General features: G+C 47.1%; 2 protein-coding genes across 2 annotated transcripts; both read left to right on the top strand.

The window, feature by feature from the left end:
- Positions 1-1573: 1573 nt before the first annotated feature.
- Positions 1574-12798, top strand: gdpd1 (glycerophosphodiester phosphodiesterase domain containing 1). Its single transcript, XM_018732609.1, has 11 exons — positions 1574-2015; positions 2497-2656; positions 7674-7716; positions 7989-8124; positions 8245-8290; positions 8533-8654; positions 8903-8992; positions 9301-9434; positions 10212-10271; positions 10484-10535; positions 10611-12798. The coding sequence occupies exons 2-11, from the start codon at positions 2521-2523 to the stop codon at positions 10743-10745; spliced, it is 954 nt and encodes a 317-aa protein (XP_018588125.1). The 5' UTR covers positions 1574-2015; positions 2497-2520; the 3' UTR covers positions 10746-12798.
- Positions 12799-13608: 810 nt separating this feature from the next.
- Positions 13609-23886, top strand: ypel2a (yippee-like 2a). Its single transcript, XM_029255858.1, has 5 exons — positions 13609-13701; positions 17111-17354; positions 17695-17738; positions 17906-18014; positions 21898-23886. The coding sequence occupies exons 2-5, from the start codon at positions 17247-17249 to the stop codon at positions 21985-21987; spliced, it is 351 nt and encodes a 116-aa protein (XP_029111691.1). The 5' UTR covers positions 13609-13701; positions 17111-17246; the 3' UTR covers positions 21988-23886.
- Positions 23887-26772: the final 2886 nt, after the last annotated feature.

The following is a 26772-nucleotide window of genomic DNA, read 5'->3' as shown; positions in this document are numbered from 1 at the left end:
TACCAAGTTGAGGCTAAAGTCAAACCAGCATTCTCTCTTGGGACATGTCACCCTGGATAACACACACACACACACACACACACACACACACACACAGTTGGAAACCGCTCATCCCAAGCAGGGTCACGGCAAGCCGGACCCTAACCCGGCAATACAGGACACCAGTCCGTTGCAGGGCACCCCAAGCGGGACTCGAACCCCAAACCCACCAAAGAGCAGGCACAGGACAAACCCGCTGCACCACTGTGCCACCGCGCCCTGGATAACAGTGTTTCTTAAATACAAAAGTAAGTAAATAAAGAATGGCCAAGTGCACAGAGAGCAGCTTGTTTTACAAGTAGGACAGAACATGACAAAAACAGTATCGCAGACATATGCGATATTGGAGCATAAATATTTGTATTATCCAAAATGAATTAGAAATTTATCCCTGTGGTATTTCTGGATGTTTTAGAACCACACACACTTTGAAAGTGACAACTAGTATTCATGGCCTTTCTTTCCAGCAATGTAGATATAAGCAATAAGCGGTGCCTTGTTGACATGACCACTCCATTAATTTTAACCTTGCTGTGGTGAAGGGACTCGAGTGTGCCAGGGATCCTGAGAGCTATGGTTTCTGGAGCTTTCTATGCATGGTGGAGCTGCCCTTGGCAAATGTGATGAAGGTGAAGGGTCAGCCAGACAAAAACCAGTCCATATCAAAGACTCCCATGTGGCCTCAAGATAGTAATACTATTAAATAATAAAAATAGTAAGTACCTCGTCTAGGTTGGGGTTACCGGAGCACATTCCTGAGCTGGGCCCGGCGCTTGTGTGACCTGCATAGCTCGGTCAGGCACGCCCTGAAAACACTACGAGGAGCAAATGGTGAGGTGGTCAGGATACGATGGGATGCCTGTCTAGTGAGAGTCGCGGACAGGACATTCCTACACGGCTTTGGCCAATGCAATGGGAACTGGGTTCACGCTCCCTGGCAGGGTGTGGTGCTCAGGGTTCATGGAGGCCCTGGGGTTGCAGCTACTAGTACTAGAGGTGAACAGGAACCAGTTAAGATGTTTGGGATGCAATTAGAATGCCACCAGGCACATGCCAAGGGTGGTCCACCAGGCACGTCACATTGGTATGAGGCCTCAGGACGGACCCAGGATGCACTGAGGACACCGTGTCTCCAGGTTGACCTGGGAATGCCCAATAGTGCCCAGGAGTGGTATATTGACCGCAGAAAGGGAAGCATGGCCTGTTCTACTCGACCTGTTGTCTCCATGACCCCGACCAGGATATGCATCTCGATGGATACCGGAACGGACCCCCAATGAATCACGAGCCATAAATACCCACAAGGACATAGTTACAAATTACTTCCCCTTTTTGCTTTTGTCTTGTGCAGAGAATCATATCCTACACTGTAACATATCTCCACCATGCAGCGATCCCTGTGAGGGACCACGTTTCCATTTAGACACGTTTGCTTCTCACACACCTAGTATTTTAACTCCAATTCGAAAGCTACAGTAAGAAAATTGTCCTATTTTCATGTAAATCTATTATATTTTATGATTACAAGGTGCCTGCAAGTGACTGGCGCGTTGTACAGGGAGCAGCACCCTCTGCTTTGCGCCCAGTCATTGGCTTCCGGGATAGGCTCCGTTCCAGCGCGACCCTCAGCAGGATGGATTTGGATGGAGCGATGGATTGTAACGTGCTCCCAATGGCGTGCCTGAACGTATCGTTTGCAGTACAGTACTGTATGCCTTTCTGCTTTCCGAGGACGTGTTCGTTCCTGCCCTCCGTACCCTGTATCCCCTGCTGATCTACATCACAGCTGCCGCTACAGTCGCGCGCTTCGCCGGTATTAATCTGATACGGTTTTCGGAAGGGGACTATCGCTGCGCATGCGCACTGCGTACGCTGCTCCTATCGGCAGGAAACGACCGAGAGCTAAAGGAGGGCAAGTGTGGACCCGCAGCCGGAGAGCAGTTCGGTCCCATTCCTGAGGAACACCGCCGGGAAACGTAAGTAGGAGCGCAATGCCAGGAACACAATACGCCGCACGAAGTAACTCGTCGTTCTCGCGTAATCGTTATTAACGCCATTATTCATAAAATGGGGACGGAAAGTTGCTGGTGAGGGAACAGTTTTTGTGTGTAGACGGCGGCGGCAGACTGGCTGACTGAGACTCGCGGCGGCACGTCACTGTCGTCAGTAAGAACCGCGCGATGCCTGGCTGGGGGTCGTTCGGTTCGCGCCGAGACTAGAGCCGCCGCAGTCCAGCACCATCACCTCGCTGCTTTGCTTTAGCTTAGGCGACATCGTGAGCGAATGAGAGCGGCTCGTTGTCATTCATTCCTGTGAGCAACGAAACGCCGCCGGCGGCGACGTCCGCGTTTTTCTAAGGAATTATTATTATTCGCTCTCTGCAGCTCGTCACGTTGCTGTTATTAATTATGTTGTTTCTCATCTGGGACCGATGTGTTGCTGTCTCTCGTCTCGCAGAGACTCTCCGCCTTCGCGGGGGAGATGTGCGCCATGATTTACGTGGTTTCCACCGTGCTGGGCTACGTGCTCACCTCCGCTCTGCTGCTCAAATGCCCGGCGCTGCTGCACCGGAGGAAGCGGGAGACCTTCCTGGGGAAACACATCTCGCACCGCGGAGGTGAGTGAGTGAGTGAGTGAGCGAGCGAGTGGGTGGGTCCTCGTCCCGCCCGGCCGAAAACACACACACATACCGGGGGACCCGAGTCCGCCTCCTGTAAAATACCGCTCTGTCCTTATGAAGTTTTACTGCTTGTTGTCTAACGCTGAGCTGTGCTGCTCTCTCTCCGAAACACTGAGGTGACATTGCTGCGAAGTCAATGCCGCAGAAGAGAGCGCTGCTGCCCGCTGACTGACTGAATGCGTTTAGAATCTCACACACACAGTACTTAAAGTGCTCTTTTCCGGTGCCTCTAAATACACCAGCTCGTTTTTCTTTTCATCCGAACATTTCATTCTCAAAGGTGTGTCTTAAAACGTGTTACCTCCCTGATTTGTGCAAACACGCCGGTGATCCCAGTTTCCCAGGCACGGTGAAACCCTCCCCAGCGATAGGGCCTCTTAACTACCGAAGTATCATCGAAATTTAATAAGCGCCTTGTCGCTGTTATTTCCAGATCTTGGCTTATTAGCTGAGGAATGAACACAATCATTGTCGCAATGGGTGAAATGTTTCTCAGCTGTCTGTCTCACACACACACACATACAGTCTGAAAGCGCTTGTCCCAAGTGGGAGTGGGGGGGGGGGTCGCGGCGAACCGGAGCCTAACCCGGCAACACAGGGCGCGAGGCTGGAGGGGGTGGGGGACACACCCCAGATGGGACGCCGGTCCATCGCAAGGCACCCCAGGCGGGACTCGAATCCGAGATCCACCGGAGAGTGGGACCTGGCCAAACCTGCTGTGCCACCACACCCCGCTAATTTCTCAGCTGCACAACTGTTATTTATAGCAGGTGTGTGTGTGTGCGCGTGCGTGCGCGTGTGCAGTTTTGTTTAGGGGTGGGTGCGATGTGTTACAACTTTAATAAAGCATTGCTACTGACCACGTGTGCTAACCTCCTGTAACAACTTGTCAGATGTGTGGCAGGAAAAAAATATGATCAACACAATACACAGATGTATGGGTGCCACCTTAGACTTGCTTGGACATTAGGGGGACACACCCCCCTCCAAATGTGGGACCTACACTACTAACGCAATTTAATACACCTATATTCCTATGCTACATTTAGATTTATTAATTTAGGTGATACTTTTCTCCAAAGTGACTTAGTGTCAATATACCTACAATTATTCACCCATTTGTACAGTTTGGTAATTTTTGTTTAAATTCATTTACATTTAAATAAGTTCTCCCCATGTCCGGGTGCTCTGGTTTCCTCTCACACTCCAAAGGCCTGCTGTTCGGGTTCCCCCATAGTGTGTGAGTGACACAGAGAGAGTGTGTTCCACTAATGTGTGGATGAGTGACCCATTGTAAGTAGTGTATCTAGCAGTGTAAGTCACTGCGGTGAATAAGGTGTCTGTGCTTATAACACTACATAGAGTTCACTGGAAGTCGCTTTGGAGAAAAGCATCTGCTAAATGAATAGTTTTTACTTGAGCAATTTGCGGTAAGCACCTTGCTCAAGGGTCCTACACCAGAGGTAAGCTTCAGACCTACAACCGTGGGGTCCAAGGCAGTAGCTCTAACCACTACGCTACCAGCTGTCCCATTACTATGTTAACTAGTCATGTCCAGCACAATATAATGCAAAATACACCTAGGAGAATTTGAGTGCCATAAAATAGTAGCAAACATGAAATAATAATACTGATAATGTTATTATTATTGCTGCAGACTGTTATAGTGTACATACTCCAGTCTAATTGCAGATCAACTTGCAAATGGGGACAGCTGGTAGGGTAGTGGTTAGAGCTACTGCCTTTGGACCCCAAGGTTGCAGGTTTGATCTCTGGCTATAGTACCCTTGAGTAAGGTACTTACCCTAAATTGCTCTCGTAAAATTATGCAGCTGTATAAATGGGTAATTGATTGTAAGCATGTAATAACTGTGACCTTGACATTGTAAGTTGCTTTGGAGAAAAGTGTCAGCTAAATGAATAAATGTAAATCTAGAGGTTCAGGACGGATCCAAGTTTGGCGAGCCGAGGTTACGTTTAGAAGAGGTGAGTTTCAGAGTAGACCGAAATTTACTTTAATCTCTCGTTCATCTTGTGTGGTTTTCAGGAGTCGCCAGTTATGACGACGTTCTGTATGGCAAACAGTTCTGTTCGCCTTCTAGTTAGTGACTGTCCACTGAGTTTCGGCACGCGTTCAACTGAAATGACTATATGATTGTTTTCTTATCCACAGTGAGCTTTGTGAGGTGTGATGCAAGCACATCCTTCTGTTTTGCTGAAGTCACAGTCTTAGAGGTTTATCATATGTTGACTGTGTGGCAATGGTGTCTGAAATGAATTCCTTAAGTTGGAAAGCTCAGTGCAACACTTTTCATGGCCAGTAGGTGGCATAGTGGTTTATGCAATGGACTGCCGGTACCCCAGAAGGGTAGCTCCTGTTGCATACTTATAATGGTATACATATATGTATATGATTTTTATTCCATAAATTGCCACAGTGTAAACTCAGATTGGAGGACCTTAAAATTACTGGAATACCAGTGAATATTCTGTTTTTTATTTCTCGTTAAATGTAATGTACTGTCACAGTATAATTTCTCTATACTGATGAACTGATCCAAAATCTGAGGAATTATTGCCATTTTAATAGTTTGATTAAATAACTGACTGATAACAGTAATCACTACAATATTTCTGTTGGCTGTAAAATGAAAATACTGTAACATTCATCAGAAATCGTATTTAATCTACAGTTAAGTAGTCTATACCTTGAATTATTTGAACTATGAAGTATATTTCCTGCTCCTTTCAAGGTTCATAGAAGAATCATATGAAAGTAATGTACAGTAACAGCTGCCTCTTAAACAAAGGCCTGATATAAATCAAAGCAACTTAAGTGAAGATTATAAAGAAGAGCACGATAATACAACAATCGTGGTGTCAAGTGCTGTCACTTACCTTTATGGTGGTGAAATATGTGTGAACATACTTGGCAATAAAGCTCGTTCTGATTCTGATTCTGAAATTCAAACAAAATAATTTCATTAACTGTATATATGTAAGTTTTGATTAATATATGTATTGTTATCACCATCATCAGTGTGTAGATTTTTTTTTTAACAGTTTAAATGCACTAAAAGCAGGCAGATAGGTCTTCCAACTTTATTGTGAGCAGAGTTAGGAGTTTCCCATTGTAAAATTGCAATTTTAAAAAAAAATTTCAACTCTACTGTAAGAAAAAGTGTACAAATACATTCTCAAATATGTCTGCAAGAGGGGAGCACAGTGGTGCAGCGGGTAATGGTGGTGCCTCCTAGCTCCTTGGGTATACGTTCCAATGTGGTTTAGAATGCAGCTCAGTCTGTGCATAGTTTGGAGGAATTTGCATGGGTTTCCTCCAGGTGCTCTTGTTTCCTACCACTATTCATAAACACATGTTTTAGGTGAATTGGTGACTCTAAATTGCATGAGCATGTAGCGTGTGATTTCCCTGCAGTGGACTGTAGTTTTGTCCAGGGTGTATCCTTCCTCACCCTGCACTGGACAAGCGGTTTTTGATGATGTATGGATGGATGTCTGAAAAGAAATGTCACTAAGGAATAAGCAACAATTTATTGTCAGTGATGTTACCCCATGTATAATGCAAGACAACAGGAAATTCCAAGAATGGAGGGGGGAAAAAAAACTTATTAGTGCTAGAGGTTATTTGGAGGGAAACATTTCTCTAAAATCCATAAGTAACCACATGCTTGTATTTTTCTGTAGAATTGTCAAAGTTGTTTTCGGTAAACATTGTAAAGCATCTGTGTTGTTGCCACCTTTTCAAAATCAGTAAATGTTGATACATTTTTTAAGCTCTCAAAAATTTATTTGTATTAAGCAAATTAATTTATGTTGTACACCCAATTGTCCATCTTGTCTCATTGTTCACATTTGTGAATGATGTTACATCAGTGGAGACACCACTCTTTCAGATAAATATTTTTGATTTAAAAAAATATAATAATAATAATAAAATTTTCAGTGCCTTAAGCTTATAAGCCTACATTTGTTTATTAATACAATGCAACGTTTACTGACTCAGTAGTGAGTTTCAATTTTTTGAGAAATTTCCAGCTTTTCCACCACGCTTGTAGAAATACCCAACAAAAGTTCAGATAGTATGTTTGGTTCAATGTAACATTAATCATTAAATGACAAGGTGATTCAAAGCATATGGGTTAATTAATTAAGAACTTGACTGAAATACATACCAGCCTACCTCTGGGACCTGAAATTGACACCCCCACTGTCAGATATCTAGGTCACTTTAGAAATGCCTGCGAAGGAAAGAAATAATAAATAATACCATGTATTAGAAACAAAGGGATCAGGTGGCCAGATTAGTAGATGTGATTAAACAAGCAAGCAACTGTGCGGAAAAGTGAAGTTCTTGTGTATGGGTGATGATTTAGTTTTGAATTCCCCACCTGTGGTGTTACAAAAGCTGCATTTCTAATCGCTATTGTTTTGTTCAAAGTGCTTTATAGTTGCTCCTGAAACAACTTCACTCCTGGCGTTCTGGTTTCGTTTTAATATTCTATATATTTGTGAAATGGTTTGTGTAAAAATTGGTAGTATAGCAAGAAAGCTTTACAGGAAATCACTCCTTGTGGGACAGTTGAGAGCACAGTAGTTATATTTGTTGCCTTTGGATTCAAAGGTTGCAGGTTCAAATCCCACTTCTGGCTGTAATACCCTTGAGCAACGCACTTACCCTAAATTGTACCAGTAAAAAAATTACCCAGCTGTATAAATAGGTAAATAATTATAAGTGGCTTAACACTGTAAGTTGCTTTGGAGAAAAGTGTCAGCTAAATGAATAAACAAAGGTTATATGTGTTCTTTTAGAATCTGTAATTTAAGATATGATGAGCAACCAATTAACGTAAGATATGTGCCCAGGCAACGTGATAATATGGGTATTATGTTGAAAAATAATAAATATATTTTGTGTACGACTTTGTCTTTCCAGGTGCTGGTGAGAACCTCGAGAACACCATGGCTGCTTTCAGGCAGTGAGTATGTTCAGGAAGTTACTGTGGTACACGCATGCATCCTCAGATACCATAGCAAGGATGGACAGGGGCCTATAATTTCATTTTGTTCGGTTCTTGACATACGGTTGTCCATCAGTTGTCTAAATATGATGCAAAGTAGTTAAGTGTTTGGATGCAACTGATTACAGCACGGTGCCGTGTGCTGACTGAGTTGCTTAAAGTGTTTCGTGTCTTTCTCCCTTCTGCTCGGTCTGTCTCTCTCTCTCTCTCGCTCTTTCTCGCTCTCTCAGTGCTGTTGAGTTGGGTACAGACATGCTGGAGCTAGACTGCCATCTTACAAAGGATGCGCAGGTAGTGGTGTCCCATGACAGCAACTTGAAGAGGTCCACAGGCGTTGATGTCTATGTCTCTGACCTTGTGTATGAGGTGACTACAGCACCATGTTGTCGGAGGATGAAAACCCTCCGCTGCACCTCTCCTTCCCAGCCATGGCGTTTCGTACAAGTTTAACAGAGCTGACAAATGTTTTGTGTCTGTGCTCGGCAGGAACTTCCTCCCTACCTTTGCAAGCTCGATGTGACTTTCAAAAGAGGCAAGTCTCATTCCATACTGCTAAGCAAAGGAGGGGGCTTTATTTCAGGCCAGCGATTTTTCCATTCCCGTTGCCAAGAAGACGGCAATGATTTCGAATGCGGTGCCCTGCGCTCCCAAGCAACCTTTTAATTAGTTCACACACGCACACATTAATGGTCAGAGCTCACTGTGGCGAATGCTAGTACATGTGTCTTTGTGTGAGATTCCTGACACTGTGCTGAGCAGCTGCGTCCTGTGCAGAGTGCGTGTGCGAGGGTGGCGAGGACAAGCGCATTCCCCTGCTGAAGGACGTGTTCGAGGCTTTCCCAGAAACACCAGTCAACATTGACATTAAGGTCAATGATGACACCCTCATCAGGAAGGTATGTGTGTGCCAAGACAGTTCTGTCAATGCTCCATGAAAAGCATTTCTGCTTTGAACCTGATAACCTCAGTTTCCCAATGTCTCTTGTGTTGTCACAGCCTTCATGAAACCGGGTTATATTTATGGGCGAAAAGAAGGATTTGGCTTGAAAACAGCCTGTCAAAGTGGGACAGAGTGATTCTTAACCGTTTCAAAGACGAGCAGGGGATTAGGGAGTGTTTTATGGTATGGCCTGTGTGTCTATAGGTCTCAGAACTTGTGACGGAGTACAAACGGGAACACCTGACAGTGTGGGGCAATGCAAGGAACCAGATTGTTCAAAAGTGCTACAGGGAGGTACGTCGCCAAGCCGATACATTTGTACTGACCACCTCTGAGCAATATGTTGAGTAACCCTTTTGTACTGTTGTGTTTACTTTATTGTCGAAACGGTATCCAAGATATCGCTGGCAGAAAAAAAGCTATCAGTGGGCTGTTTTACATTATATGACCCTTGCTTTGTCATTCCTATGTCATATCACAGTTTTTTTTCCATATCTTTATTCAACTGCATAAAATGTGTTGCTTGGGTTGAACGGCTGCATGCTCCGCCAAGCAGCCTGTAAGTGCTGTTCCTGTTTAGGCCTCCTCTTCTCCCCTGACAGAACCCAAGTATCCCAGTCCTCTTCAGCCTCCAGAGAGTTCTGCTGCTGCTGGGGCTCTTCTACACTGGCCTGTTACCCTTTGTGCCCCTGAGGGAGCAGTTCCTCGAGGTCCCCATGCCATCCATCATGATGAAGTGAGCACCCTTCCCTTCCTTGGACCCTTGCAAGGTGTTCCCTCTATGTCTCAGCTTCCACTCTGGACACTGGGGTTGACTCTTGACAGCAGACACAAGTAAATAATTAGTAGAGTGGCAGAATTGATGTGTATTTATCCACCCTTTAACTGAAATTCAAGCTGTTATTGCTCACGGACATTATTATTTAGTATTAAATTAAGGCTGGAGGCATCACATAGTAATATACATTATTATATGTGGAGTAGCCCTCCTGTTATATCCAGGTTTTTCCACAAGCCCAAACACTTTCGACAAATGTACCTCCACTTCTCAGAAATTTTAACAACGTATACTTTGGGTTCTAGCATTCTTTTATTAGTTTGTTTATTATTACTGTATCAGTAAGACTAACAGATAATCTGGTGATTAAAAAAGACTTTGGGGAGCCTCTCATGGTCCTGATAATGAAAAGATGTGACTGTATCGACTGTCAGGCTGGAGGAGAGGTACAGATTAGTACCGTGTCAAGATGGAGTCCACAGATCACATTACAGAAATGTGGGCTGTGCTCTGTCAGCTGCACAGCGCCAATCTGCAGCGCTGTAGATCGGGACACACGTCACAGCCAGGCGGCACAGTAATGCAGAGCCGTGGGGCATGGTAGAGGAGTGGAAACGCAGGGTGACGCTGCTCTTGTCGTATTAGTGACATTACAAAACACAAGGGGAGATGGGTTCCTGCAAAATTTCATCTGTCCTACTTCAGACATTCCGAGTTTTTCTACCTTCTCCTTAGGCTGAGAGATCCATGCAGCATCACCAAGAGGCAGCGCTTTGTGAGCTGGCTCGCTGACACGTGAGTGTATAAACCGTACCTTTGGGCTCTGTTCACATACTGTTCATGTCCAGCACTAGGTGTATTGTCCAGGTTAACACTACAGGGACTCCTCTGCAGTCATGTGCTTTTTTTTTTTTTTTTTTTTTGTCCCCCACCCTATTCTCTTGTACATTGTTAGCTTTGAACCCTGTGGGTAGGTGAATGTGCATTGCCCACTGTCTGCTTTGCAGGCTGCTGATGAGGAAGGCCTTATTTGAGCACCTGAAAGCCAGAGGAATACAGGTGACTACTAGCAGAACTTTACTGGTATCACTGTCACCCACAGTTGCTCTTTAGTTAACCGTGTTGTGCCTGCAGGTCTATCTGTGGGTCCTGAACGATGAGGAGGACTTCCAACGTGCGTTTGACCTCGGTGCCACAGGGGTCATGACTGACTACCCCACTAAACTGAAGGAATTCATGGAGAAGAGGAACCTCTTAGAACACCACTGACATACAAAGACTTTTCTCACTCTCTGACATTTTACCTCCTCCCCCATCAAGCTTTCAGGCAGAACTACGGGCTCACGCACCGGTCACATCTGTCGATCCGTCCTCTGCTCAGTAGGTGTGTGCTCTTCACACCAATGTTCCATACACATCCAGAAGACAACCCAGAATCCTACCTGTACTGTAAGCACAGATTCAAAATTCCCATATGGCCCTAAACCTCTGAGAACATCAACATGAAAGGCAATTTTTAAGTTATTTTCTTTGCTGAAAAACCTATGTTGAAAAGTTGTTTTGGTGTTTTGGATCTTCATCATTGGGAAGGAGCTCCCATGGTGTGTCCTGTATAGTTCAGTGCAGTCTTATCTGTGTACTTTTCGGGAACTCGGAGACAGTGAATGGAGATCACCATCTAATTTTATAGACCATGTTTTACAAGGTCTTATGAATGTTTGCTGACACAGTTTTTTAATTATTTTTTACAGTAGCATTTTCAGTTTGATGGTACATGCTCTGTGTTTTGAGTTAGATTGATTAGTGAGTAGCGTAGTGGCTAAAGATGTGGAAACGTCGCCTGAATTCCCAGGACGGGCGTTGCTGTAGTATCGTTGAGCAAGGTGCTTAATGCAAACGTTCCTGTAAAATATCCAGTTGTAGAGATGCGCGAGTTGTAATTCACTAGAGATAAAAGCAACAGCTACGTAATGAATTAATTTTAGAGACATTGTTTACCATTTTGGCTGTGTAGGAACATACTGTATGGGAAATGTTTTACTTTTAATACCTCACCCGTTTTGCCTGCGGATATGGTCATGAAAGACCATTTGGAAAACAAAAATATGTTTTGATGTTCTTTAATATTAGTTATTTAATTGCAATAACGGGATATGACATTTGGCTCAGGCGAGATATGTAAAATAGAAAATTTTAGAAAACACTTGAGTGTAGTTTTTAAAAGTATATAAATCACTATGGCAAAAACTGAATGGAAATAAGAGGGCAGGTTCCTGTAATATTCAGTATTTTTAGTCCATTTGCTAAAGGTGGACGTGTGATGTGCAATATCGGTGCGCTTCCAATGAAGTGACTGGCCAGCATGCCTTTAGGGGGCTGAGACCATTGTGCTGTTGCCATCCATCAGATCGTGGACCCTGTGACCTTTAGGGTCGGAGAAAGGGCCTGTCTCTCATGGCATGTACCCCTGGACATACCCTGACTCTCACACACAAGGGTAACTGTTGTGCTGGGTACCAAAGGTTTAGTGAGTCCTGTAATCCAAGGCCTAATGCTTACCTGAAGATCAGTCTTCACAATGTTGTTAGGGTGAAGGTTTGGGGATTTCACTGACTGGTGACGTTAACAGTGAGGGCACAATGGGAATGTTCTGGGGGAAGACCTACTGCTGGTCTGCTGGTGCCCCTGTTGCTGGTGGACTGGGCACAAGCAGAAGGAGAAATGGACCGCTGCTGAAGCAGAATGGCATTATTAGGAGCTGCGGTGTTTACAGGGTATACATCACACTGGTGTGACATGTAGCCTTGTAGCTTCACAAAAGGGCATTTGGATCTGTTTTCAAGGTGTGATTTGGACTGGCTGTCTGCTTTATGTAGCCTAGGCAACCTCAGATAATCCACCTCGCTGATCCTCATGCTGCACAGAGTACAACTCAAATATTTAGCGATTGTGTAACCGAAGTGCAGTACAGAGGCCCGTTGGATTGCTGTTTTGAGAAGGTGATGCCACGTTTCCATGGCGACAGTGCAACGAAGCATATAATGCTACAGGAGGGGGAAAGCACTGTAATGTGACTTGAAAATGCCATGCAATTTGAATGTATGGATTATAAATACTTGTCTTGGTTTTTAATTCTTCGAAATGGTTTAATATTATTGGGATGTCCTGTGTTGTAAAACCTGGATAAAACCAATAATTTGTTTTAATGTTATTTTGTATCATTGGAAATGCACAATATGGAAACACTTGTACATTACTGTACTGTTTGCATTGTAAACATCACAAGGCAGTCGCGAGATTATATAATCAATAAATATATAGATTACCACTGTGATGTCATTATTGTTCCCTTCGCTACGGAAAGCACATGTAGACAATAAGCTATTCTTTTGTTTTCAATTTCTTTTTATTTATTTATTTTTTTTATTTTTTTATTTTTTTAAAAATACGGACATGTATTCACATGATCCTGGGCTGGTTACTACGACCGACATTTCCGACCAGCTGCTGCAGAGACATCGTCTCACTTTCAGACACTGACACTAGGTTGCGCTATTAGACTTTTCATTCTGACTTTTAACCAAGGATGGAAGTTTTTTCCCCAGATTTGAACACACCGGTAGCATTTAGCAAACTAAAACGACAGCGCTTTAAAACTGTTTCAACAATTACGCTGGTTCTTAGGTATTGATATCTGCATATGCCTTCAGGTAGATTACAGCGTGGAACACCATTGGCTGACCGGGTTGAGAGCAGCGCTACAATTCCGTGCAATTTCATTGGTTGGCGTTTCCCACCGGAGAACGAATCGGAATACTATAGGCTAACGGTATCTCACCAAGGCCAATGAGCATAATGTTGTTTTTAGCTACGTTAATTTATTGGTTAGTGACTTCAGGTAGGTTCCAGAGCGAAGTGTTATTGGCTGTCTGTGCTTCTTCAGAACCAATGAGCAGCGTGTTGCTATGCCGTGTTATGTTATTGGTTGGTCCGCACAGATGTCAGTTTGTCTGATTGAGATGAGGGGCGCAAGTGAGCAATGACATCAACCCGAACTGCGCGTCGCTTTCGGGGAGCAGTGCGTCTGGCTGGAGGTCGGAGCGACAGACGGTTAGGGAGCCCGCCTCGGACCAGCGCGAAGGATTCCCTCTGCTGAAAGTCGGAATTGGCACGAGGAATACGTGGCGCGGTCGGCTGTATCAGCTGCTCTTTTATCCTTTCCAAGGTAAGTTTAAGTTAGCATCCATCGTTCGCTGACTGTAGCTGAGGTCGTCAGGCGGCAAAGATTGAAACAAAGTTTATGATCATCATGGATTCCTTAGTTACAGCGTTGTTTGCGTTTTCAGTGCGCAGCTTTTTTTTTTATTATTATTTATTTATTTTTCTTCCTTCTATCCGTGATACTTGTGCGGCGCGGTTGCGATGCGGCAGAGCGCGTGGAGGGACCGCTGTGCGCCGCGGCCGCTTGTTTTTGTCGCGGAGATGCGCGCAGATCCGCAGTGGCTTCGCAGCGGCTTCGCAGCGCTTCGCATTGCACGCCGTCCTGGCTTTGCCGGTGGCGTGATCCTGCACCAGCAGCGCCACCTGCATCAGCGCAAACACCGCAGGGCTACTGCGGCTGCTACTGTTCGCGGAGTTCGCGCTGTAGGGGGAGATTTTTTAAAAAAACAAAAACCTAAAAAAAAAAAAAAAAACTGCGCTTCCGATGCCGCGTCTGTCTTTTGCCGCCTTCTTGTTGTTGACAAGACGATGCAGCACCGCTCTGCATCATGTCGTGATGTCACGTTGTCGTGAGCATCATCATCATCATCATCATCATCAGTCCGTTCGATTAATTGAGTACCAAGAGGCAGAACTCGCCGCCGCCCCCTTTTTCTCTTCCTAATACGGTTATGCGCTTGAAAGAGGAGGACGCTTTAAATAAATGTGTCATTCGTGGGGGAAAAAAGGAAGACGCACTCGGTTTAACTGCTTCTTCCTTTATAATTCGTACGGTTTGGGTCATTTTCAAGCTGGGGTGTGTTTATTTCCCGGGGTTTTGTTTTCTCCTTGGCCCACCGGTGTCCGCGGCTGTCGAGGGACGAGCTGTTGCCATGGAGACAAAGCCACGTATATATACACACACACATATATGTATATATACATAGGTGACAGTCGCAGCGAATGGATGTGTCCCTCACGCACGAGGGACTCCAGCCTGTTGATGGCACTTAGTCGGCGCCCTTCTCCGAAGGAAACCTTAGCCGTCCGGACCTTTGCGGTGCTTCGGCTGTGCTGCGCAGAACCAGAATTCAATCTGTGCTCCATCCTCCCCCTGTTGATGTGTGTACATATCTGTTTTCGTTCAGCTCCTGCTGATCCTTCATTTTTTTTTTCCTTCCTTTTTTCTTTTCTTTTTCATCAATTTATTCAGGTGTCAGCATGTAGCAAGTTCGGTGTTGGGGATTAGCCGGGTGCTTTGGATCAAGTGGCAAGGGTGTTGCAGGGTAACGCTGCCAGGTATGGATCACGTCCCGGTTTCCTTTGCGTCAAGGTGGCCAGAGGCGTGCTTTTCTCATGAAAGGGAAGGGTCGGTGCCATTTTATCCCTTATCGTGACTTGAATGCACTTACCGTGATATATAAGGCTCTGTTTTGAGCCATCCCTAAATAAAAATGACGTTCTTGCGCAGTTGGAACACAACGTGCTTTCTGTGAAGTGAGAACACATGTGATCCAGGGACAGTATGTGCAGGTATATGTATCGTTTGCAGTTGTGTTGTCAGGAAAAATCTATGTGATCTGGGTCTCAGCGGTCTGTGTGGGGTCTGCTGAGCTGCATACTGGTAGGCATGCGTCTTCTCCGTATGTCGTGGTACGTATATGTGTGTGTGTGTGTGTGTGTGTGTGTGTGTGTGTGTGTGTGTGTGTTCATCCTCCTGCATCGACGGCCCCTGCGGAACCAGCCCTTTAGCGTTGCCGAACTGGAATAGCCATCATCCCGTTTTGGTTCCTGAGACCCTGTCCTGTAATCAGCCTAGCAGATTGCTGCAAATGTGTATGCACGCACACACGCGCACGCACACACAAACGCGCACGCACACACACGCAGAGCCGTGATAAGCCAAGACGCGAGACACCTCAGCCGTCTTCGAGCGCTCTCTTCATCTCGGTAAGTTCCAGCCCTAACCCTTTAAAGAGCAAATGGAGAATTCTGATTTTTTTTTTTTTTTTTTTTTCCTGGGGATATGATCACGGGAGTAGTGTAGTCTTTGTACAACACACTTATAGCCTGTGTTACAACTTCACACGTACCGTGTTCTGCTGCGATTGGTGAATTTTTGTTGATGTGACTTTTTTTTTTTTTTTTTTTTTGGAGCAATATCATATTTTGCCATTAAAACCGTTTTATTTATGTAGAAAAAGGCATTTTGATCACCTTATTTCTAATACATTTAATTTTTTTTTTTCTCTGGGAGCGCCTTGAGTGTTTGGGTTGGTACTGGCTAGTGTCCATAAAATTCTGCACGGTCTGGATGCAAACAAGATGATTCACTGCTTTCTGAAAGAAGTCGTGCTCTCCTGTTCAAATCCCATTATTTTATTATTTCTTTTTTCAGAAAGAATTCATTGAAATAACTTACCATTGCCTGGCATGCGCTCTAGTCCCGAGAATCTCGTTTTAACTCTTTTAATTCATGGTTATAAACTCTTTTAGGTACATTTAGCAGCTTCTTAGATAATGTAATAGTTGGAGTTCAGAATTTATTGAATTGAAATGTAATTTAAATATTTTTTCCATTGATAAATGTGATTGCCTTTGTTGGGGCTGAGAGGAGGTGTGACGATTGATATCGTGAGGTATATGTAAGCAGGATTGCGTTACATACGCCAAGATCAGATAAGGAGATTTGCTGGCTGGTATTTCTAGCGATGTAATTCTGTCCAGCGCTGCGAATGAATGAAAAGAGGATGAGCTCTACAGTGCGCCGCAGCACGCTGTAGTTTGGTGAAGGTGAGCGCGTCGCCCCGCAACATGCTTCGGATAGAAGCGTCTGCTGAGCTAGTAGACGATGCGGCGTGATGTGCGTCTGGGCGGCACAGCGGGTAGCGCTGCTGTCTCACAGCGCCTGTGTGGCGTGAGAGGATGTGGGTTCGATCCCCGCTCGGTCTGCGTGGAGTTTGCGTGTTCTCCCCGTGTCTGCGTGAGTTTCCCCTGGGTGCTCTGGTTTCCTCCCACACTCCAAAGACATGCTGTTCAGGTTCAGCCATAGCGTGTGCGTGACAATGACAGAGAGAGTGTGTTCCCCTGATGTATGGATGAGTGACCCAGTGTAAGTAGTGTATCTAGCAGTGTAAGTCACCACGGTGAATAAGGTGTGTGGGCTCATAACACTACATAGAGCTCATTGGAAGTCGCTTTGGATAAAAGCGTCTGCTAAATAAGTGTAACGTAAATGTCTTCATCACACTAATCCCTGAATATGCAGAGATCTGTTGCCCACGTGCGGTCGAGATACAGTCCCCTTGATGGATGGGTGGGATGTTGCGAGCTGGGATTAGCCCACGGAAGTAGGTGTGTTCGCCGGACGGGAAAATCCCATCCCTGCCGATGGTAAAGGTATTCCTGTTGTGATTGTCCCTCCCCCCTCACAGGTGTGCACCTCCCACCCCGCGCCCCACCACGGCACTCACCTGTGTGCTGCGGTGCTTCCCCTGCGAGCCGTCCTGGGCCGGCAGCCCCTTCCTGCACCGCCCCCCTGCCCCGGCCCCGCCCCCGCCTGCCGTTACCATGACGCGCTCCAAGACGTTCCAGGCGTACCTGCCCAACTGCCACCGCACCTACAGCTGCATCCACTGCCGCGCACACCTGGCCAACCACGATGAGCTCATCTCCAAGGTAACGGTGGCGGGAGTCACGGATCACTTAAAGGGATAATGTAAGATGAGTACGACGGCAGATAGATTTTATCGTCCAAGTCTGTACTATAAATTGAATTATTTGTAAGACGTTCCGACACGTCTCGAGGGAAAATGGCAAAGCCCTGAGTTCCATGCATTGCGTTGGCTTTTCTACCTCCTGTCTGCATTTCGTGCCGATGTACAAAGATGTCAGCGAATTTCTTCTTTCAAGCAGCTGTAGAGCTCTGCCGCAGACTCGAGAAGCGCGGCACGCAGAGTGTGGATTTGAGCGCTGAAGCCTGTCGAGCTCCACTGACCACCTCTCCTCTCTCTCGCAGTCTTTCCAGGGGAGCCAAGGCAGGGCTTACCTCTTCAACTCCGTGTGAGTACCTTCCCCAGCCGTTCTCCCGGTGCGCACCTGGAGCTCGGGCTTTCACGCGTGACAGACCGGAAAAAGGGCTTTTATTTAGTGCTTCTCCAGAACAGTGACTCTAAAGGCTTTTGCAGCTGGCGGTATCAGATCTACACACCTTCATTCCACCCCCCCAGGGTGAATGTGGGCTGCGGGCCGGCCGAGGAGAGGGTTCTGCTGACGGGCCTTCATGCCGTTGCCGACATCTACTGTGAGAACTGCAAGACCACGCTTGGCTGGAAATACGTAAGTGATGCGGGGTCGCCTCCTTTCGCATGGGGTAAAGCTGATCGCACCCGTAGTTGGGGTCTAATGGGAAAAGTTACCAAAAAATAAGGAGTAAAACCATTTCAGAAGGAGTTAAAAATATACAATATACGCATGAAATAATTTGCGTGTACAGTGCTGCTTGAAAGTATTCAAATTTTATTTGTCACATACACAACCGCGCTTAGCACGACGTGCGGCGAAATGCTTTTCCGGCTGTCCGTAATACATAGTAACGGTAGAGATAATAAAAATAAAGCAATGCAAATAAAGTAGAAATTAGAAGCATACTACAGAAATATGAAGAATATATAATGATAAAATATAGCGATCTGGAAATGTGGAATAATGTAGAAATATAATGGAAATGTATTAGAAATATACAGCAAAATAGAATATATTTGACGAGAGAAATGCAGTACGGTATGGATCTATTGACGTATAGGAATGGAATGAACGTAAAGTCCAATATTAAAGATTAAATAAGGAAAAAGTGCAGTGTGTGCGATGTTGTGCAAAAAAAAAAAAAAAAAAGGCTGTGCAATATTTGGCTCAGATAGAGCTTGTCGTGCAAAGTCCAGTCTCTTCTCCGTGGTGTTATCCTGGTTAAGAGCCCGAAGGTGCACCGGTTAAACTTAAACTCTACTTAAATAGGTAAGTAGCATCGGGAGTGTAAATCATCATCGCTTATTCATTTCATAAGTTTAAAGATGTAGATTTTATAGGTTTATTGTAATATTTCCTGCAAGACCAGTGATCGTCCCTATAGGATTCACATATTTTCAAGCAGCACGGTATATACCATGGGCACGTGGAAGTCGGTTTTCAGAAGCGTTTCACATAAAACCGGACCGGAGTCTTGAGGAGGTCGGCCCCTATTTAGGCGCCGGGAATAAACTCGCATTTCCAAACACGGTCGCGCTCTGCCGTCCTGCTGCGATGCGTTGCAGACGCCATCGAGCCGCTTCCTTCTGCATCGCATTTACAGCGTGCGCCTCTGCAGGAGGCAGATGGAGGCCAGTTACAGTAGGGTACCGCGTCCAGCACGCCGCGCGCACGAGGTGCAGAATCGCCATCTGCCCGAGGTTATTTATATCCCTGGCAGTGCTGCAGTGCTGCTGCTGGAAGAGTTCCAGTCTGAAAAAGAGGAAAAGCAGATTACGCCGCACAGCGAATAAGAGCGTTGCTGTTCATTGGTTCATAAGTAAATGGGCTTAAGCAAGAAAGGAAACCCCTCCCCAGCCTCACAGATAGCAGGGGCCACCTTGCTGAATGAAGCGCTGAGAGAGCGAGGGTAGATGAGCAGCCTCGCCTTAAATGCTCACCTCGGTGACGTCGAGCGCAACGCAAGCCGGGCGGCTTTGCCCCTACGTGGGGTGCGGCATCTCCTGCGGATCCGTTGTCGTTCTTGTTGCCGCTGTCATATAATAGTTATGAACTCTAGAGCAAAAACGTTTTAAAGAAAGTCCCAAAAGTAGAAACAACGGAGTCCATTCATTATTAATAACCAGGCTTATGGAGGTCTGGAGCCTGTCCCAGAAGGGAGGGGCTGCCACTCCACCCCAGGTCATCCACACACACACACACACACACACACACTAAGGGCAATATATTGTCCTCGGTTTACTTGAAACGTGCCTTTGGACTGTATGGGGAAAGCTGTGTGCGCATGGAAAGAGCTAAATTCAGAAGCACAGAACTGTAACTGCCTGCCCAAGAACAGCAGAAGAACCAAAATGTAATGGTAAGATAAATGAGTGGAAAAAAAGTGGGCAGAAAAAGGAGCATGCAAATGTGTTATGCATAGGCAGCTTTGAACATTTGAACGTCTTAAGCCTGGATTTAAAGGTGTACGGAACAGTTGTGATGTTCTGGACATGGTTCCAAATGAGATTTATTTTTGTCTGTTTTTACAAGATAAGATGAATTGCGTACGCTTGGTTTAAAAAAACGGGTTTGTGGCTCGGCGACAAATTATCTTGTTTTTCCCCTGAAAATTAAAGGTAGTCAAGAATTTTATTTCAGGAGATTTCACTTCACGAGCTAAATCGCGGAACAAATTGACATTTTGAGAACTTTTTTTTTTTTTTTTTTTGGCTGTTGCCCTTGTCTGAGAGCACTTACAGCATACGGTTTGGATTTTGTAACCTGCTTACAATTCACACATTAATTCACACTTTTTAATACCAGGTTATTCCTGCTGCCCTTTCACCTCATACAGCATGCTGACAGAATGAGTAAAGCTGGTCCCTCTCAGTGCCTGAACTGCATGTTTGGACACAGACTCACTGGCCACTTTATTAGGTACACCTCTCAATGTATTTAGGCATGTAGACATGGTCGAGATGATCTGCTGAAGTTCAAACTGAGCATCAGAATGGGGAAGAAAAGTGATTTAAGTGACTTTGAAAGTGGCGTGGTTGTTGGTGCCAGACGGGCTGGTCTGAGTATTTCAGAAACTGCCGATCTACTTGGGTTTTCACGCACAACCATCTCTAGGGTTTACAGAAAATGGTCAGAAAAGAGAAAATATCCAGTGAGCGGCAGTTCTGTGGGCGAAAATGCCTTGTTGATGCCAGAGGTCAGAGGAGGATGGCCAGACTGGTTCAAGGTAATAGAAAGGCAACAGTAACTCAAATAACCACTCATTACAACTGAGGTATGCAGAAGAGCATCTCTGAATGCACAACACATCAAACCTTGGAACAGATGGGCTACAGCAGCAGAAGACCACACCGGGTGCCACTCCTGTCAGCTAACAACAGGAAACTCAAGCTACGGTTCACACGGGCTCACCAAAGTTGGACAATGGAAGATTGGAAAAACGTTGCCTGGTCTGATGAGTCTCGATTTGTGCTGCAACATTCAGATGGTAGGGTCAGATTAGCATCAGCAACATGAAAGCATGGATCCATCCTGCCTTGTATCAACGGGTCAGGCTGGTGGTGGTGGTGTAATGGTGTGGGGGAAATTTTCTTGGCACACTTTGGTCCCCTTAGTATCAATTGAGCATCGTTTAAACGCCACAGCCTACCTCAGTATTGTTGCTGATCGTGTCCATCCCTTCATGACCACAGTGTATCCATTTGCTGATGGCTACTTCCAGCAGGATAACGTGCCATGTCACGAAGGTCAGATCATCTCAAACTGGCTTCTTGAACATGACAATGAGTTCGCTATACTCAAATGGCCTCCACAGTCACCAGACCTCAATCCAATAGAGCACCTTTGGGATGTGGTGGAACGGGCAGTTCGCACCATGGATGTGCAGCCGACAAATCTGCAGCAACTGCGTGACGCTATCGTGTCAATATGGACCAAAATCGCTGAGGAATGTTTCCAGTGCCTTGTTGGATTTATGCTACGAGAATTAAGGCAGTTCTGAAGGCAAAAGGGGGTCCAACTCGGTACTAGCAAGGTGTACCTAATAAAGTGGCCGGTGAGTATAGGTTTGAATGTGACCGAATTGATTTGTGGATTTTGCATGCTCTCACCATGTTTGCAATCTGAAGATACTACATGTGGAAGAAGAGAAAGGTAAGTCACTTCTGTACCTTCAGTTGGTCACTGAGTGAAATTGGACTTGTGAACTCAGGGTCAGTACATTGGGCGGTGGTTCCGAAGTGGGGTTCTTCAGTTGGAGGGTTGGGGTTAGTGCTACCCCACTGCCCAAGCTGCTACCTCTCAGTATGCTTTCATGTCTGTTAATGTCATCTGGGCACTTTTGAGTTTCCTTTTGGTCAGTTTCGGCAGTTGAGTTCCTTGACGTTCTGTCTATTGCTGTCAGAGTCCATTTCATGTGGGCATCGCTTCTACCCACATTCTCTAACCCTTCACTACTTTGCCCCCACATGCCCTGCAGGAACATGCCTTTGAGAGCAGTCAGAAGTACAAGGAGGGCAAGTTCATCATCGAGCTGGCCCACATGATCAAGGACAACGGCTGGGACTGAGAGGAGGCATCTCCAGAGGAGGGTGGGGTCGGGTGTGTGGATGAGTGTGTGACTTTGGTTTGGTCTTACCTCTGCTTCCCATCTCCCCAACCCCTTCCACTGAAACTCCCTCACAACCCCTGGGGATCATCCAGGGAAAACCTGAGCCAGGCTCCTCTGTCAAGAGTGTAAAGGTAGGAGATCAGGTCCACTGGGACAGAGACTGAGGCGACAGATGTTGTCGGGTAGCTTCTGCTAGGTTCAACACAAACCAGCTCTCCCAAAATACGCGGACAGATAAACGCGTACAAGCATCTGGGGCATCTCGGCCAAACGGGAGCTCTTCGGACCGAACTTCCCAGGAGGTTGTACCGCGCTTGTCCTCCGGGTGGAAAGTGCGACCGGCCGCGAGCGGTCATCGGACCCGCGGGGTCTCGCGACTGCCGCGTAAGGATGCCGAGCGCACGGGGTCTGCAAAAGCTAGCTGATGCAAGGGGTGCTGGTTGCGCGGGAGTTAGGGCCCGGTGCCAGGGAGCGTGGTTAAAGGCCACCGGCCTCTTAATAAAACTGCAGTCCGCCCCACTTTTCCCCGAGAGCCAAAAAATCCACACGGAGAAACAGCAGGTCGAAATAACATCTTACCGCGTTTTTCCTGGCGCGGCGTACACATCTGGGTTGGATGAGCCGACGAAAGGTTCCGTCGAAAGTTTCCCGTTTGTTTACTCGTAAAAGCAGTTAAATTATTTTCATGTTCTTTCACGTAATTTGCGGGACTCACCTTTCGACGATGCGTCCATCGTGAATGCGGTTAACGGTGTCGGGCGGTAACGTTAGCGGGCGAGTCGCGCCGAAAGCCGCCGCGATGACGAGTTGCCCTTTGAGACGAAGCTCGTTGGAAGGAGCGTTCCGAAGCGGGCTTGGGCTTGAGCGACGCGCTCCGCTCGCAGAAGTCGGTTACGCTGCCTCCCGACTCCTCCTCGAATCTCGTGCGAAGCAGCGGCCGGCGAGCGAACGCCGAGGGCCCGACCGGGGTCGCCGAAAGCCCACGCGGAACCAAAGAACTCACCCATCTACACTAAGGCGACCAAACGAATGATCTGCTTTTCGCGAAAGAACGGGTTGATTGTCGAAAGCCATGTTTGCTGATGGCCCTTTCTCTGGGACATGATGCATCGTCTGCTTTTTGTATATTACAGATGTTAATATATAGATATATAAATAAATAAATAAATATAGTATATATATTCAGTATGGACACAAGCAGCATACTTTCTACATATGTATGTATCACGCGGTGTAAATAAATGTGTGTCATTTTTGTTTTTGTTTACCATCGACGATTATCGTTTGTTATTTTAGCGTCCTCCGCTTTCTGTCCGGAGCGCCCTAGAGGGGCTGTGACATTTGCTACTTTTCTACTCTTCGAAAACGTTTGAACGCGGTGCTTTTTTTTTTTTTTTTTTGTAAAGGACGAGGAGACGATGGCAGTGCTATTGGAGCGTCATCAATAAAAGTTCTCAGAGCATCAGCCCTCGGTGTGCGTTTGGCATCCTGTTCGTTCGGGTACCGATTCGGCTCGTTTCGAACCCGGGATCGGGTGGCTGGATGGAGGGTCACAAACCATGTTAAAGCGCTGAAGGCGCTCCTTTCTCACTCGTTTGTGTATGAAAAAACTGTTGGTGACGCGTGATTTATGTTTTTTTTTTTTTTTTTTCTCCTTTCAAATTCCTATTGAGCATCATTTGTATCAAATCAGTCCCTCAGTTGTCAAAGAGTTTGCTATATTTTCTATGATATATTCAGTACTGTAAATTCAGCTTTAAACTATAAATGAGAGCTCAGCTAATGTGTTCGGTTTGAATAATGTAAAGCATTCATTGAACAGCACAATAAAGCACAATCGGCAAAAAGCGACAGACACCAGCATACACACAGTGTCCATAAATGTGTTTTTTATTTATTTTTTATTTATTTATTTATTTATTTATTTGCAGGGCTGGGTTGGTATAGCTTTCATTTTAATACTCAGGTGTACCTAAGCACAAATTCTTATTACCCTGGTTTTATATCTCCACTTTTGGTGGAAAGGGGGTAAAATTTGCACTCCAGCCCCCATCAGGTACCCAGAGGGGACCGAGATTCGGGGGTGATGCTCGTTTACTCCACGGCACGTACGGGCGCCCTCCACACTTGAGCGAGAAGGGAACGGATGTGTGTGTGAACGGCGCTCCGACCGCGCGCACTGATCCGCTTTCTTTCACATCTCCACCTCGGTGGATGTTGGCAGCGAAGGAACGAATCTCGGGCGCTCTCGGAACAGAGAGCCGAACCGGGTTACGCTGCCGCAGCTGGGTCTCGGCAAGCCGAGTGGGAGCTGTAGGCGCCCGTTGTGGCAACAGGTGCCGGGCTGTTTGTGCGGAGCTTGGTTGCCTGGCAACCGGGGCTCGTAGCGAAGCTGGCTGCGTCGCGGAAAAATTGACGGGAAGGACGCGCTGTTTCTCGAGACCTCACCTGACCTCGGCCGACCTCTTCTGCCCGCACGGTCGCGCCGGATGGATCGGGAGGCTCCGCGGGGTGGCCTGTTCCCGACGGCGGTACGCAAATGAGAGCGTCGCACTACGTTATTCCCGAAACGCAACGTGCCATTTTACCTACGCTCGTAACTACATGTGCGTGCTTTTCGGTCGAAGCGCAACCGTTACAACCGTTCCCAAGCGAGCGGTTAAAAAAGCGGTGGGTGTGCCATCCCATAATAATAGCGAGTCAGTCTGCTCTGAAGATGGTCACAGACGTACATGTGTCACCTGCAGATATCATGGCGCACACACACACACACACACACACACTCACTCACTCACTCACTCACTCCTCACTCACTCACTCGAACGTAGAGCTGGGGGGAATTTTGCTTTGTTTGGAACGGATTTTGACGCAACCATCCCGGAGCCTGGTCTTGGACTTCCTTTGGGGAGCATTCCGGGAAACCGGACTTCTTTTGCCCTAAAATAGAAGAATACGAGAGCGTCGACGGCGGCGGCGGCGGCAGCGGATTGATGCTCGTGCAGCGGACCGCGCAGACGCCTAGGCTGGCGGACGGGCCGCGGCTGGGCAGCGCAAGCGTCCGCGTCCAGCCGTGGAAGCGCGGGACGCAAGTGCAGCTACCGTTCTGGATCGCGGCCCGGACGGCATCGGAAGCGCAGACGCGCGGATCCCCCGAAGACGGCCGAGGCGCGGCCCTCTCGCCGAATGACCGACGCCGAGCGGCCGCTCCTTTCCGGCGCAGTTCTGCACGGCCCGGCATTCGCTCGTCGAATCTTGTCAGTTGTCTCCTTGTTGACGTATTGGGTCCAGAGCACCGGGACTAAATTATAAGGCAACCTCTGTCCCTAAAATACACACAAACGACAGCTTGATATGAAGTTACACTTGGAGCGACCCAAACCGCCAATGACACGTTGCGCTGCTGTGGTTATTACACCCGGACGGTGGCCCCAAAGTTACGTAACGGTAAAAAACGAATCGTCCCGACTCGCAAAATACGGCCCGTCGAAAGAGGCCGCCCTCGCGCCCGAACGCAAAAGCGGAGACGGATTAGCGGAAGTATATTTCCCGCTGGATTAGGGATGGGTGCGATCTCTGCGTTGACAGATTACGCAGATTGACTTACCCATAGTGCCCGTCCCTCATCCGTATTTTTAGGTTCGGCCGCATTGCCGCTCGTGTCACGTGCGACCGGATTAGAGCGGCTCGCGCACGTACGCGGTCGGAGAAGTTCCCGCGGGGACGGGCCCTCGGCGTAGAGGGACTAACGTATGTGCGGGGAGGCCTCCGCTGTCCTGGCGGAGGAAGGTGAGGATCATCTCCCGGCGCGGGCGCTGCTGCACCCTAGCGGGTTTGGGAACGATCCGTGGCGCACGTGCCGCATACGACCAGCTATCCAGGGAGACACGTTTTCTTTGGAAACAAACTTGAGCAGCTGGTAGCGTCGTGGTTCGAGCTGCCGCCTCGGACCTGCGGATCACAGGTTTGAATCCCGCCTCCAGCTCTAGTACCTTTGAGCGAGGTACTCGCCCTGAACTGCTCTGGTATATTTACCCAGCTGTGTAAATGGGTAAATAACGTTATGTAGGCTGGCAGTGTTGAAGCTTCATAGCTTCTGGGCTGTGGGTTCCAATTCACCCGTCTCTGTGCAGTTTGCACGTTCTGCCTGTGATCACATGGGTTTCCCGTGGGTGCTCTTGTTTCCACCCACAGTCCATGAATGTCCTGGAGATGTACACAGGACGGACCGGTACAGGTGGCCCATCCGTGGTCCATCCTGCCTCGCTGTGCTTCTCGGATAGGCAGATGACCAGCGCGACCCTGTTTCGGACAAGCGGTTACCGATAACGGAGGACTGTGACGACCGGGGGAATCGCCGGCCGTATCTTTTTCTCCCGGTCACAATGCAGCAGGAACGGACGGGTGAATTAGTCTTCGCGCGCTGCGGACGCGCTTCGTTCCATCTCGATAAGCCGTAGAAGCACCAGCAGTAATATCAATGCTGCCTTCCTGCATCAGAAGGTCCAACATGGTCCATGGCAGAAGCTGCACTCTGGTCTCTACAGCTGCTTTCCTTGAGTCCGTAGCGACCAGGGAGGACACGGGGACGTCGGTTTGTCCACGGGGTGAGGCACAGCTGTCACCGAGCAATAATGGGGACCTTTGGGCAGGAGAAGAGGCACTGTAGTTATATCCACAGCAGAATGTGCCCCGGCAGGGCCGCCGGATCGACCGTAGGTGCTTTCGCCACATCGCCGGTCGAAC

Source organism: Scleropages formosus, chromosome 10 (genome assembly GCF_900964775.1).
Source record: "Scleropages formosus chromosome 10, fSclFor1.1, whole genome shotgun sequence".
Taxonomy (NCBI): Eukaryota; Metazoa; Chordata; class Actinopteri; order Osteoglossiformes; family Osteoglossidae; genus Scleropages; species Scleropages formosus.
Note: the sequence above shows the minus strand (reverse complement) of the source record. Positions and strands in the feature narration are given on the sequence as shown.